The sequence below is a fragment of the Drosophila simulans genome, chromosome 3R (genome assembly GCF_016746395.2).
Source record: "Drosophila simulans strain w501 chromosome 3R, Prin_Dsim_3.1, whole genome shotgun sequence".
Lineage (NCBI taxonomy): Eukaryota > Metazoa > Arthropoda > Insecta > Diptera > Drosophilidae > Drosophila > Drosophila simulans.
The window spans coordinates 24,283,925-24,299,100 of record NC_052523.2 but is presented as its reverse complement, the minus strand read 5'-3'; the positions used below and the strand labels follow the sequence as shown (position 1 = coordinate 24,299,100).

At 43.6% G+C, this 15,176-nt stretch overlaps 1 protein-coding gene across 5 annotated transcripts in view; it reads right to left on the bottom strand.

Moving 5' to 3' along the window:
- The window catches only part of LOC6729914 (nucleolysin TIA-1), an 84,053-nt gene extending 69,683 nt beyond the window's left edge, over nt 1-14,370 (bottom strand). The window contains exons 1-2 of one of the 5 annotated variants that reach the window (XM_016177695.3): nt 13,831-14,370; nt 12,561-13,311 (exon numbers count right to left, since the gene is read on the bottom strand). In XM_016177695.3, the coding sequence (XP_016036675.2) occupies nt 12,561-12,843 (283 nt within the window). In that variant the 5' untranslated portion in view covers nt 12,844-13,311; nt 13,831-14,370. The remainder of the gene's footprint in view (nt 1-12,560; nt 13,312-13,830) is intronic. The other 4 variants (XM_039294658.2, XM_039294659.2, XM_039294660.2 and 1 more) reach the window with 4 other exon arrangements.
- Nucleotides 14,371-15,176: the final 806 nt, after the last annotated feature.

The window sequence follows — 15,176 nt, the reverse complement described above, 5'->3', positions numbered from 1 at the left end:
TTGTTTTCCCCATTCCACGTATTCAGATTAGGTGCACTTAACGATTTGTTTTAAATTCATGAAAATGGTTAAATTCAATAACTTTAAATATCTCTTTTGACTTAATAAAATGTTCTTCAATGTTGTTATTTAAGGTCATTTAACACCTTGTGAGTAGTTAATGACTTGGCTCTGCTTAATAACAAGGTTGTTCCAATTTGCAACATTAATTTGGGTCATCCGACTCCTCAGTTGGCTTCATTCGATTTGGCAAGATGCAATTTCAGATTGCGATCGTTTTTGGGCCGCCCCACCCCTGGCAGCTCCCATGTGCCTATTTATTTATGCCAAGGGGATGTATCAGATTTACTGCAGCCGCTTGCCAAATGGCAGAGCCAAAAACAGCATCCATTATCATCAGCGGCAGCCAAGCATTACGGCCTCGTCTCAGCTCAACTGAGCTGCCTTTAATGTCATTGGGAGGGCGCCGCTGATTTGTCAACCCAGCCGACCCACGGCCCATGGCCCACTCGCAATTCTGATAATGGTCTAGTCCTCAACGATTTCCTTCCCGCGATTTTGCCACTCCCTCGGCGACGGGGCAAGGTGAAAATTGCAAATTACAGCCGAGCAAATAAAGCTTTGCGACATAGACCTAGGAGGAACTTTGGGAAATTACCAGAGGAATGAGCCCGGCCCGGCTTCCCTCTAAACCAAATTGAATTCAGTGCTTTGATGGCAGACGACGTTTTGCGGGGGCGGACATTTTTTAGCAGCGGCATTTCAAAGAAATTGTCATGACAAATTGAAACAATTTCTTTGGCTTTTGTGGCTTGCCAACATGGGAAAACCCCGACAACATTTTATGCAATAAATTAAAAAATTTGCGTACAAAACCTCGGGCGGCTTATTCCACTCCGGCTTTTCGGCCTTTGTTTGCCGTTTAATGGAGCGTGTGCGAGGCCCGAAAAACCCGAAAACGTAAATTTCAAATTGAGTGATTTTTGAGGGGAAGACGTGCTTAATTGCATTTGCCGTTGGTCCTGACAAATGTATGGTCATGACATTCCCCGAACTGGCAATAAATATAATTCGAATCTAAAAATCCGAATTCCTGCCCCACATAAGAGTCCAGAGTCGCAAATATCTTATTTCCAATTCCGAGCAATTGTCAACGCAAATGTCTCAACTTGGGCGCTAAGCGTCCAGCTCCCTGTTCCCTGCCCCCTGGTCTGTGTTCCCTGCCATCCGTGTCACTTTCGCTCCGTCCGGACAATGCGCAAAATTTCAGGAATGTCGACCCGTAGACAGGACCAAGACATTTGGTATAACACAAACAGGGAGAAGGAGCTGTGAAGAGGGGCGAAAGAAAAACGAAGAAGGCGAAACGACCAATGGTCACACGGCACAGGACATTTAATGTAAACGTTTTGTCGACAAATGTCAAATGGCCACTCTCCAGGACAACTTGAAACCGACAAATGGGGTGGTGGCCCACCGCCACCACCGAGCACCCGAAATTAATTCGATTTAATGCTCACCTTAGTGCGACGGTCAGGCGGATTAAGCAACAAAATCAATGATAATTTGCCAGGGCAATGAATAAGAGAACAAAGACGGCCCTAACAAGTTCATTTCATTACGGAAATGAAAATGGCATAATTAAATGTTAACGATGCTGTCGGTGGTTGTCCCGCGTTGCCCTTTTTTTCTTTCATTTCAGTTTCTTGGCGCCCCCGGGTGCATCCACGTGCCCGAATAAATCAAATTTACCAGTCGGTATGCGGCTTTTGCAACTCACCGTAGCGACCTTCAAAATTACCGACTTCCAATCATGTTTTCTCCCTGGCTCCCTTTTTGGCAAATGAACTCTCGGTCGAGACGGTTTTTTTTTTGGCTTACCTGTAACGAGAATAACGGGGGAGTGCGATGAGCATTAAGTGCGGCTTAGAAAATAATAATAAAAAGTGCGCTTTGGCTGCCGGCACGCACACTTTCATTAGCCGCATTCATAAGGCATTAAAAACGACGGCGGGATATCAATTTGGCCAGACACGAGACCCATTAACACCAACACACACATAAGCAAAGATCTCTTGCTAAATAGAAAATATGAAGAACGAAAATTAAAAAAGGCAGCCACGCCTTCGACTTCGTCTTCCTTCTTTTTTCCTTGCCTCAGCCATTAAAGTGTAAATCCTTCCGAGGCATCGAAAATGAAGAGATTCCCCTAGCGCCACCCTGCAACATTATGATCACCACTCGCACACATGTGCATTACGTGTGTAGTGTGTGTGTGCTGAAATAATTTTTATGATTATTTCTTCCTTCCGTTGCTGGCTCATGCACAGCCCAGCCAGAAACCCAGACCAAAACCCAGACCAGACCAGAAGCTCAGCTCAGTTGAACTGCTAAAAGTATATCTGCTGCGCTCCTCTATTTCCTCGTGCGCCATTTAAGTGCGCCAAAGCCAGGACTCTGACTCTGCCCAGATAAGCACAGTGGAAATAAACATTACAAGTTGCCACGGGGTCCGAGTTTAGTGGAAGCATTTACTTACTGCTCAGATTACGCAATGATCGTCCAGGCATTAGCCATCAGGCAGATAGTGGCAGCAATCTTGTAATAGGAAAGCTCAGGTGTTTCAGGATAGCTTGCTACTAAATTACAGTTATAAAACATTGCTAAAGAAATTTGTATTAATTTGTATTTGCCTGCCAAAGAAAAATTAACGAATTCTAGCTTGACTAAGCTAGTTTCAGAAGTTTCGTTTTCTTGACTATAGTTTTTGGCCACGTTAAGCAAGTTGGGCTAATGAAATTGAACTGATAATTCACATGGTCCTTCTAGGGTTACACCGATGTTTGTTCGCCACATTTGCCATCCTACTGTCGAAAGCGGACAACAAGCAAGTTTGCTTCACGGTGGCAAATGTTTGCCTTCGCCTGGCTTTCCCACTGGCTGCGATATGGAATTCCTTGGATTAAATGTTATGTTGGCATTATATTTCTTTCTCTTTACGCCCATGTCTGGCAATCTGTGTCTGTGTATGGGTGCGTTGGTAACGCATGCTGGGCCCTAATGTCTTCATCCTTATAGCCTGGCTATATGGCATTGTTGTTGCCATTTCAGCGCTGCCTCTGCCTTTGCCTTTGCCTCCGTTGATGTCGCTGCTGCACTAATAGCTGCGCCCACAAAAGTAGACTTGACTTTTTGGAGCGGCTAAAATAGAGCAGAGCCGAGTTAAGTAAATAATGCCAACACATGTAATACATCAAGGCGCCCATGTGTGCGTCGGTGTTTATTTATGATGTTTTGCGGCTGGCTGTGGCGAGGAGCTTTAAGAATCTGGGCTTTCAATTTGCACGCTCGCGTCTCGTTCCTCTTTTCCCATCCATTTCATTTAATTTAAAAGCAAATGAAAAAATAGCAAAAATTGCCAGAGCACATAGAAGAAAGTATAATAATATTAAAGCGTTTTTTTGCGACATAGAACTAAGCACTTGTAAATCCCCATGGAGGATGTGCCATCAAGTTAGTCTCAAACACAAACACACACGCACACCCGCTGCACTTTTATCCACATGCAAACATGAGTGAGCTTCCACCCCGGCCATGGATATGCATATACGTATATATACTTCCTTATGTGTGCCAGTGTGTGTGTTTGTGTGTGGCCAAACTCATAGGAACTTATGCATAAGTGACATTAAGAAAAAGCTCTTCAAATGCAAGAGAAACACTTTGGCCACCGCCACCGCAGCCGACAAGGAAAATAGGAAAAACCCAAGTAAAAGTTTTCTCAGCTGAAAGCATCACAGGAAAAAAGGATAGCAAAAAATACATGACAGGAAGAAGGAGGCGACCGGCGGGACTCCGGCTGGCATGCAGCAGCCAAATGAACGCAAACTTTCGGCGGCATTAGGGATATGGCAGCGTCTCTGGCGAAGGATATGCAATCATCATGCGGATTTCCATAAGCAGCCAGCGAGCAGCGAGTCGAAGGCAAATAGAAAACCAACAGAGCTCATGAGCAAACACACACTGTGCACTTGAAAAAAATCGGGGGCACTTACATGAAGTCCTTCCAATGTGCAATATTAAATAAAGCTCTTCTTGAGATGGTCTTTACTCTATTTACTTTGCGGTCAAAAATGTTTCCAGTGTAAGAACCCTCACACACTCTCCGCCTTGTAAGCTGCAACTGGCTTAGCTCAATATCCTTTTTGGTGCAACTTTAAACTATTTTCAATGGCATTTCCGACTGCATCTCCGCTTCGTTTTGACTTTGCCATTGCCTCTCCGGCGGAGTCAAATGTTTGTACAGTCTGCAGTCCGCCTCCCACTGGGAATCTCCTTTAAGTGGGTTTGAGCATGGAAAAATTGATAAGTTGCCGGGGCTGTACGGTGTGCGTGCTTATTGACATATCTAACTCCAGTGCGCCATGACTTCTGCGTTGAAAAGTGCGATGAAAATGTTTAAAGTTTGCCTCTTGCGGAAGCTGGAGACATGAGAAAAGGCCACCGCAGATCCTGCAAAGTTTGCAAATTGTTTTCTGCGGCTTCCATTCAACTCTTGGCCAAGCAACGAATGTGAAACGGTCATGGCAACAGATATTTATAATTAGAGAAAGTTTTTGCAGCTAGCACAAAGCGTGCTCCTGGCGTGGTTTATGCCGGCATCATATCTGAATAATAGGGAATGTTCCGGATTAGTTGCTTTGAGGCTTCAACTTCGAATCGACTCAGTAATCCCATTTTAACAGTGGCCAGAAGGCAAACCTTTTAATATTTGCCATATGCAATTCGGAGCGCAGCTGGCCACAGCCCTCGGCCCAAAAGGTGAGCACACAAAAAAGAGGTGCAGGCCAAAATCACTCCGTTTGGCCAAGAAAAAAGGTCCTGGTACCGACCAGTGTCAGCTGGCAACAAACGCAAGTATGCAAAAATGGCAGCGGGACACGCATCCTGCCGAAAAAGAGCAGCAGTTGCTCTTTTCCCTATCGCCAATTGGCAGTAGTTAACGGCAGTCAGACAAATGCACTTCGGGAGTACACTTAGGTTAACTTGGGCAACAAAAGGGTACCAACATAACAACGTTTGAATCAAACTCTCTATCTCTAAGTACTAACAAAGACTATTAAGCTATGCATATCCTTCAAAATGTACATTTGTTTTCTAAATCCCCTTAATCCAACCACTTTTTCTCTCAGTGCGAGCACACACACACGCAAAATCACAGCGAGCAATACAAACGCACTTGTCGCCGTTTATTGATTCAATCATTGGAAATGTGTTAAGGTTTTTAAAGCAGTCTCTCTATTTGCTTCAAGTTTTTTGCAGGACACCCCAGCTGGGCACCCCCACCCGCACCACCACCACACCCTTAACCACCCAGCCCCCGCCTTAACCCTTAACCGACCACCCACTGCCCATTGGACCCTCGCCGCCCTTTTCCGCTTTCCGGCGAGTTGCCTTTTTGCTGTGTTTGTTTTCTGTTTGCATTTTTTTGTTTGTTTCGAGCTCTGCAGCAACTCAACTGTCGACTGTTTGCTTTGCGTTGCTTTAACGCTATTTTCGCTCAGTTTTGTTTTGTTTGGTTTTGTTGAGCACTTTTGTACAGTGTGTTGTTGCTGGCTGACCCTCCAACACCAGTTGCCCCGCCCATCCGCCCAACAGTCGTTGATTTTCCCCATTTTTTGTCGTCTTTTTTTTGGGCCGAAAATTTATGCTAACAGCTCTCCATTGAAAATGCATAAATTTATGTGTTTACACTATGTGCAGGCATTTGCTTTGCGGGTGCGGATGTGCAAAGAGCGGGGATGCCGGGCACATGTGTTTACTTAGCACTTTTTATGGCCTGGCCAAGCCGGAAACCCTGGCCAGCCCGCAGTCCATGTTTTATTTACCTACAGTTTGTTTTATTTAGCCCGAACTGTTTTTATTTTCGGCTAAGCTCTCTTTGGCCCCGGGAAAACTATGCGAAATTTTATAAATTATTATTTGCATAAATTGCCGTATTTGCCAGCGCAAATGAGACCAGAGTCACACAGAAGTTCGCACGCACAGCTCATAAAACTTAGCTCAAGACTAAACGCTTTTGCCCGCCGATCGGCGATGGGAGGTCCGTTCAAAAATTCCATCAACGCCCCAAATGACTTTATGCAAAAGTTTGGCCCGGGCATAAAAAACAAAGGCACCGAAAGCCGAGGAACTGGAATGCCAAACGAGCAAAACAATGCGGACATGACGGTAAAGGGTTAAGGAAAAGGACTCACACGTTTGCGGTACACAGTAAGAAAATGAAAATTACAAAATAATTATTTAATTTCTATTGAAGTTGACAGTAAAGTTGTTACTTTAGGAACCGATGGCTTACTTTGTATGTTTCATGAATGCAAATTAACTGTGTACTGTACATTTATGTTCTGTGTATGCTGGGATCCACTTGGCCGACTGAAGGAGGAACTGTGGCCAATGCATTAAATCGTGCCAAACTCAGAGCAACTGAAAAGTGTGAGGACAAAGTCTGGGCCGGGCACATAAATGCGAAATAAAAACCATTTGAATGGCAGGCGACACTCAAAATCGATACGAACCGAACGACAGGATGGTCCTGACTTCGAAGGATATATGTGGATGGGAGCCTTTGGACGCTGGGCATTGCAAAAGTACGAAAATGTAAATGGGCCTTGGTTCTGGAGCCCAAGTGCTTCTGTGTGTTTATATGGTATATGGGGCTGCAGCAGTAAAATAGATGGGCATTTAAGATGAGCCAACTTCCCGTTCGGCCCTCCGATTCTCAGTCTCTTAATCCACACTTGCGGTCATCAGATCAGTTGGCCAATTCATTGCAAAGTCATTTGAAAAACGTTTTCCTTTTATTTCCCTTGGGCTGTACGTTTTGTTTAGTTACGAGCTTAGAGGTCTTTAAAAATGTTCTCGAGTTTGAAATGCCATCTTGCCATCTTAGCAGATGGGAGACTAGAACGTTTTGTACTTCCGTTGTAAAGTTTATGCCAAATTTAACTTTAAATATTTTTTAAATTTGTTAAAATATCTTTGAAGTAAGTTGTTACTTCTTTTTCCGGTGCTGTGCCACTCGTTGCTGAAACGGTTCACGTCCTTGGCGCCGGGTAATGGAGGAGCTCAGTCGAGTGGTCGCCTCCTTTTTGGCGTTAATGAAAAATGCATGAAATTTAAATTGCGCCAAAGTGTTGACCAGTGGCTGGACCCACACCTTTGCCTCCACTGAAATCCGCTTTGCTCGGATGCGATGTGGGCATGAGCAATTTGTTACACCGTGCAACAAGCGAATGGTCCGCAGACACTTTTATTACGCGGCGCCAACAAAACAAGCGGCTGGAGGAAGGTGGCAAAATCGACAGACAAAAAGCGACAAATGCGATGACAAACAATACGAACAACAACAATGACGCCGCTGTCAATTGTCTGAATTTTGAAAACCGAAAGCAAGAAAATAAAGCGAACGAAACGAAAACACTGAGAATCAGAGACTGTGGAAAAACTGAACCTCATTTTCTATGCCACTGCCGCTGCCAAATGTCAAATGTCGAATTGAGCAATGAAATGTGAACTTTTCATTTGCCGCCACCAACAGGAAACAAAACGGAGCACAAAAGAAATTGCAGTGTAAAAAATGGACAGTCAAAAATGTTACCAATCAAATGAAATGTAATCAAACGGAATGAACAGGACAGCGGGGAGACATCAAATCAAGCAACGATTTTTATGTTTCACTCCATGACAAGTGTGCTATTTTTAGGACAAAGATACACATTAATGATTTCACGTACAGACATTTGAATATTCCACTAATTTTACCAAATAGATGCTAAATAAAACAATTCGGTTTCGCATTTTGTACGTACTCATTGAAAATGCCAATGAAGATTCGATTTATAAGATACAAAACCTAAGCAGACAACAACAACAACCTTAATTTTCCGACACGCTTTTCTTAAACATTTTATCGCATCCTCCACTTTGTACCCAATTCAAGTAGAATTTATTGAGAGTCTTTAAGCACGGGCACTCCACACCAACACCAGTGCGGATGGGAATTCAAATGGCTCACACAGACACGGGCACATAGCTATGGCCAAAGCTACTCAATTGTAATGGCCGCTGGCATAAAATAAAGCTCACAACGAGCAGCGCCCAGAAACGGCCACGCCCACAAGGCCAACCAACACCTTTTTTATGCGTTTTCATTTGCGAAAGCGTAGGAAATATCTTGCCCACGGGGCGTATTAAAATCAATTCATTTAATTTTGATCAAAGCGAAATAAATCTTTGCGCTTTTTGCTTAATTTCCTTCGCTTTTCGAGATGGGAAAACTGGGAGGGAAAATCCACAACAACGTCAGTGAGTAATTCGGTTTCAATGTGTATGGGTGTGTGGGTGAATGGGTGTAGGGGTGTGCTGTAAAACGCAAAGTAAGACAAAAAGCACGAGTAAGAGAGAAATACCGTAAGCGAAATGAGAAATCATTAGTAAGTAAAAAGCTTGTCAGTGTGTGTGTAAGTACACACACACAGACGAAGCGAAGATAAAGACACACATAAAAGAAAAGCGGCGTGTAAAAGTTTTTCCAGTTCCCTGTACTTTTCCTTATCAATGCCAGCGACGGCAACTGAATTAATTTTTCAATTCGCCAAACGAATTCATTGACTTTTTGTGTTCGCCACCCATGCACCTACACACCCGCACAACCATATCCTTGCACACACTCACACACATACACATTCGCAATCGCAGTCAAAGATTCTGATGCAGACTCCACGTTTCTGCTGGGGTATTAAAATCCTTTAAACAGATTTCATTTCGAACGCTTTGCGGTCGATAAATGCATTTCACTTTGGTGGTTTTTTACCCACACAAGCTCACTGCCGCACACACTCACATTACATGGTTATCCTTAACGTTTCTGTGTGTGTTTCATTTGGCGTTGCATACTTTTCGGCTGCTGCTATCCTGTTCGGTTATTCCGCCTTCGCAACTGACTCCTTCCAATGATTTGCTGGCAAATTACTTTGAGGTGTTGCCTGCTGTCTCTCACCTCACTTTGCCACTTTTGCCCGCTCCTCGCCAGCCTTGCTGCTGTACAAAAATTGCCAAATTCATTTCCAAAACAAACATTTAGTATGTGTGTTTGTCCGTATGAGGGTGTGTGTATATGTTGGCTGCAAGTGTTGCCAACCAATTTAAAAGTTTTGCTGTCGCCGTTGCCTGAGCGAAAGTAAAGCGCGCTCGCCGTTGTTGTTGCATCATTTGGGGGCACGGAAAAACAGCCAAGTGCAGGCGGATCACAGCCAGATGGAGATAATACACCGAAATACAGTGGAAATTAGGTTGGCAGAATCGCATCACCAATTAAATATGGCCAAGGATATCATTTAAGAGTCCTGAGACTAAGCAGTTGCAAGTATCCTATATAACTTATTGCATAAGCTACCCATTCCATTCTTTTCTCATTAAATTGAAATAAAAAACAAACACCAGAATCCTCAATGTTCTGAATTCAAGCTAAATTTAAGGTGAGTTGTTCAGCATATGGAGCATCTCGTACGGGTAGCTGCCACTGTAGTTGAACCTCCATTAGGAGGTGGATGCTGTTGTGATGCTGCGGACGGGGGTCCTCCCACAGCCAACTACTGTGGCACTTGTTGGCTTGGCTGCTGCTGTTGCAGTTGCGACACTTGAGAAACTCGCAGTCGCTGTTTGTTTTTGCAACAGCGGCATGTAGGTGTAACCCGCCACCGCCCCAACCACCTTCCTTTCACAGTGTGTGTGTGTGTGTGTAAGTGCTGCTCGAAAGTTCATGCACCGTGTGCCAGTGCAGCTGTGTGGGTGTGCACTGTGTGTCCTTAGTGCATATATAAATTTATATGCATGTGCCTGTTACGCTCTGCTCCTTTCGGTTTGCCGGCAGTTTGGCCGACTCTCTCGCATTTGAATTGGAAATTCAGCGGCGTGCTTAATTTTCAATTTGCAATCATTTGGCCTGGTAATCAATGTTTGCTTTGTCGGTTGCGGTTGTCGACTTTTTCTAGTCCTCTGCTAATTAGTAACTAAGTGTGGCTCATCACAAAGTCAATTGTCCCTCTTGCCTTTTCCCAATCGGATTCTTTTCATTCAAGAGCTATGCAAGAACCCATATAACATTTCCGATTTCTACACAACTAACTATAGCTGCATGGAACTTAAATATGATTCAAAAATTAAGGTTGTACTGGTTGAACTAGACTAATACTTAGAATACGTAAGATCTCTGAAGAATATAAAGATATATCAGTTTTTATAATAGTTACTGTTTCTGTACTAACGTTATATAGAAAATGATCTATTCGAAAGTAAAATTTATCTAGATTTCAATTAGTGACCACTTGGCTTTAGTGCTGTGCTGCCATCGACATTTTCTATTTCCCCGCTAATTAGTGGATGAGTGCGGATCATCGCAAAGTCAATTGTCCTGGAAATGACTCTCCATCTATATTTTTTGTGCCGGTTAACAACTATCGAATTTGCTCCACTTTCGCACTCGTTTCCCGGGGTGTTACTCCCTCTATTTCCCGGACTTCTAGTAAGCCGGGCCGCATTAAGCCAACTTACACAATGCCCGGAACCGGCGGCCTCTTCACTTTCGCCCCGGCTCCTATTTATGTGCCATGCCCGCCAGTTGGTGTTGTCTTGTCTAGTAATTTTCTCACACTTTTCAGCCGCTCATCAACGCTCCGGCGGCCAAAGGGAAAGGCAAACTTCGCAGACTCAAGTGTGGAAATTTTCACTTTTTTGCCATAATTAAATTCATTTTCAAGTTGCTCTTGCTGCCTTTCTGCCGGCTTTCGACTCAACGAGATGCCACACCGACGCACACTCAACTTTTCACTATTTTTAGTCGTCCCAGTCGCAGTAGTAGACATTTTCCATTTTTCATTACAGCCCAAAGTCAGGCCGCCTGGTCGCCTGGCCGCTTTTCCTCGTTTCATTTTCATGCAGCTTCCTGTGCCGTTGTTTCCGGTTTTATGCCTGCCAGTGTCTATTTGTGTATAGTTTTTGCCATTAGCAACCGTTGTCGGTTTGAGGGACTTAGGGGTGTTGTGGGGCCGGGGATGGTAGAGCCAACAAATTGGAGAATAGTCCCAGTTTCTGTCTCTATCGCTGCTGCTGCCTTTGTTTCCAAGTTTCGGCTTAAGTTGTTTTTAAGTTGTAAATCTCTACGGGCATGCAATTTCCCCTGCCTGCCCAAGCTGTATCAAATTTTTCATTTGTGGTTAAAAATATGAAAATTGTAACTGATATTTATGCTTGTAATGCCTACGCTTGACATTTTCAGCCCAGAGGGGTGGTGTCCACAATAATTCATCTCTGAAATGCGTGTTCGAGTTTGTTATTTTTCGGATTACGTGTGCGAATTTGGCCCTTGGAATTTTACTCATTTAAAACTGCCCGAAAGTGATACGTGTGCTCTATTGGTATTTTTGAAATCTACCTCCTTGACTTCCGACTGTCTGGGCCACGTTTAATTGAATGTGTTGCCAGAATGATTTTGGCCATCTGACGCATACGAAATTTCTATAAATATGAAATACGTTATCGTGCCCTGATATCGATCGCCTAGGGTGTTTTTTGGTTTGAATTGTAATTGTTCAGACATTGCTGTGAATACGTAAGCTGTTGTTATTTCTCAAGAGCTTCTTGTTAACTGAGCTTTTGCTTTTGGTTTTTGCTGCACTTGAACTCTTGTTTATTTTAAAGTTTCGCATTTTATTATTATATATAATATGTAGAATAATGTGTTTTTTGCGTACTCTAATTTATTGCGCTTTAAGATAAATGCACAAATTTGACAAATAGAACACATTTTAGCACAAACAGCATTTCATTAGGATACAACTAATAGGATAAATTATTTTTTGCCATGGCCGTGTTTGAATGATTTGCTAACTTTTTAAGCCTGCACAAATCCTTGGCTGAATATGAAATGCAATTATATCGCAAAATAAAATTCATTCAATTAAATCCTAACTGAAAGCCAATCTGAATACGTTTAGAATTGCAAATGACTATGCTGGCGTTTTTTTTTTCCTAAAAATAATACTTGATTTATTGGTCTTTACATGATATTAAACGGTTTGCATTTCCCAGAGTTTTCATATTTTCATTAAATTTGCCCCAAATATTGTTAATATCAGAAAGAAAATTCTACCTTAGTCGGGTTATTTGGTTTCAGCCAAGTCCGTTATGATGCATTCAATTAAGTTTTGATATTGCAAATATACAGAAGTTTATTCGCTGAATGAAATCGTTGTCTATTGAAAATTTATTCCAGTTGTTGATGCGAATAGTACCCCCTAGAACAAAACGGAGCTCGTTGTCTGCCGCATTCGAAACACGTCTCAGGGGCAAAGTGGCAGCGACATTTCTCAATTTATGCAACACCTTTTGCCGGTGGAAATTGCGCCGAAACCGAAATCGAAATCGAAACCGAGACCAAGACCGAAACCGAAACGGGACGAAAAGGACATTCACCCCGGGAAACTCGCTTTTCCACTCACCTGGCTTGGAGTTGTTGCCCACGAGCTGCTGCTGCTGCTGTTGCTGTTGCGACATTTGCTGTTGCTGTTGCTGCTGCGAGTGCTGCTGCTGGCCATTGTGCTGCAAATGAGCAGCTGTCACCGACTGCTGCTGCTGTTGCTGCTGGGCGGCTGCTGCGGCCGCTGCAGCGGGATGGATGGCCAGCAGCTTCGTTTCCGGCGGCTTGTGCGGACCCATTGTGATCTGCGGGGCACCCATGGCTATGGTCGGTGCTGGCATCATCAGGGTCGACATGGTCAGCATAATTTGCGAGTGAATTTTGGTCGCTGGACTCGGGACGCGAAGCTGGATTGGCTGGTGATGCAGTTGCTCTGGCTGTGAGTCTTTGTCTTTATTGATTTGCTGCTGACCCCTCCGCAGGATCTGAACTCGGTGCCAAAGGTCGTGCGTTAGCCTTTGTCGCCAGCTTTCTCTGGCTCTCGCCGCTGCTTTCTACTTTCTATGTGTGCGGAGTGCAAACTTATGAAATATGCTCTCGCCTCGCTCGCCTCTATGTATTTTCACTTTTCGTGCTGGCTGGTTACTCTATTTATGTACTACATATATGTGTATATATATATCGACGTAAGTATGGGGCATGAGGAAAATATGTAAGTATATTTTTTTCGCCTTTCTTTTATGTTTCGCTTATGTGTTTGTTCAACCGGAAATACACGAACTCAAGCGCACTTGGCTTGTAATATCGTTTCAGGGATTTCCTTCGCCTTCTGCCTGCCAGTAATCGCAAATTATTCTTTCTTTTCTGTTGTGTCTGCTGGCAGCGGAAATTATAAATATTCCTGTCATGCGAGTAGTACTACGAGTTCAGTTTTCTGCCTGCCAGACGTCTTCTGTTTTAATATCAATGTCTGGTATGTAAAATGTCAGGACAAAAAAAAAACGAAAATATGAAAAAATAATGAAAATGTGTGAGAATATAACAGGGTAAAATGCCAAACAAAAAAATGAAGCCCTGCTCAGCCGGCTCAAAGTCGCTGGGAAAGTTTCAAGCAGCTGGCTGCAATGGCAATTATTATTTCGCCGGCAGCCTCTGAGTTTTTGTCGCGCGCGAATTTGCTGGCAACTTTAGAAGTCAGAGACTCCAAGTGCGCGATAAGACCAGCTTGATAAATGTCGTGTATGGGTTGAGGTGATCTTTAAAAAAATATAAGGTTCAAGCCCAAAGCCCAGAATAATTTGCCACTACGGCAAGGCAAGCTGTGAAGTCTATGTTTCGAACTACGCACGAACCAGGCAGACGTGATCAATCGCACACACAGGATATAATTTACAGGATATACAAAGCGTTCGGTATACGTTCGTACTAGACCGCTGGGCGACGCTTTTCTTACTGAACGCCAGGAGCACACGCATTGGCCAAAATTCGGAGGCGCTGCTGCCACTGCAACGACGGCAGAAAGGCTGCCGATTTTCCTGCTGCCGATTTTCCCGCTGTCGCTGCTGCTGTGAAAATCGCTGTCGCCGCTGCTGCTGCTGCCTCTGCCGCCGATGACGACGACGGGATGCGTTTCCCTACATTTCTCTTCGGCGGCGAGGAGCTCGGTTAACGGCGGCACGAGGCTGGCTGCCATCGCTGCCATCGTTCATGAAATATTCACGAATGGCTCGCTCTCACTCGCGCCGCCTGCTCCTTGCTGAATCCTTGCTCTCCGGCCCTCTCTCCGTCCCTCTCGCCATCCCAACTAGCTCGTTTCCTCGCTCCGGGCGCCATTCACAAGTCGCAAGCCTCGTCCTTTCAGGTCCTTTCGGCTCCCGTCGCCACAGAGCGCAGAATCCGAGCGGCCGAGAGCACAGGCTTTTCGAAAGCGCCAGCCACATTTGAAATTGACTGCGAATGCTTGTTTTCTGATTTATAATTTAAATGATAATATAAAACTAAAACTGTTTTATATCTAAACAAAAATCTTAATATTTACATTTAATAATGTAGTTTCCAATTTAGTCAGAGTATTTATAATGATTTTCCGTACTATCACTTATTGCTTTTAAGAGCATCTCCAGAAATGTCCTTTTGCGGCTCGTCAATCGAAAATACCAGTATTTTTATGGCATTCCCTGAAAACTGTTATACGTTGCTGGACAAGGCAAATGTTAATAACATCGAGCTGATGTTAATATTTTCTATTCTTCATTGATCTGAATCCATCCTTGCGTCCAAGTGGTTATAACATATTAACTTATACAACTAATATAAACAGATAATATCTAACAAGGATAAAACAGATACAGCTTTTGAACGATATGCCAAGAATTTTGAAAAGGGTCAGATAAAAGCAACTACATTTAAAAACCGGAATTCTTTACTTAGTATCACTAAAATTAAATGTTATATTGTATAAGCTACATACCTTTAATCGCATGATAAGCTTTGCTTCTCCTGCTGCCAATTGCCTTGCGTTAATTGTAGCCCTGGAACGAAATCCAAACAGGACAACAAAAAGGATGCAATTTAAGGTGCATCTCCCTATTATTGCACTCTTTCCTCCTCGTTATTACTCCTCTTTTTTCGTTATTAACATACTTTCTCGTGTCGACAGCGGTGACAGGGACAGCGACCGAAAGGACGACGGTGTTCT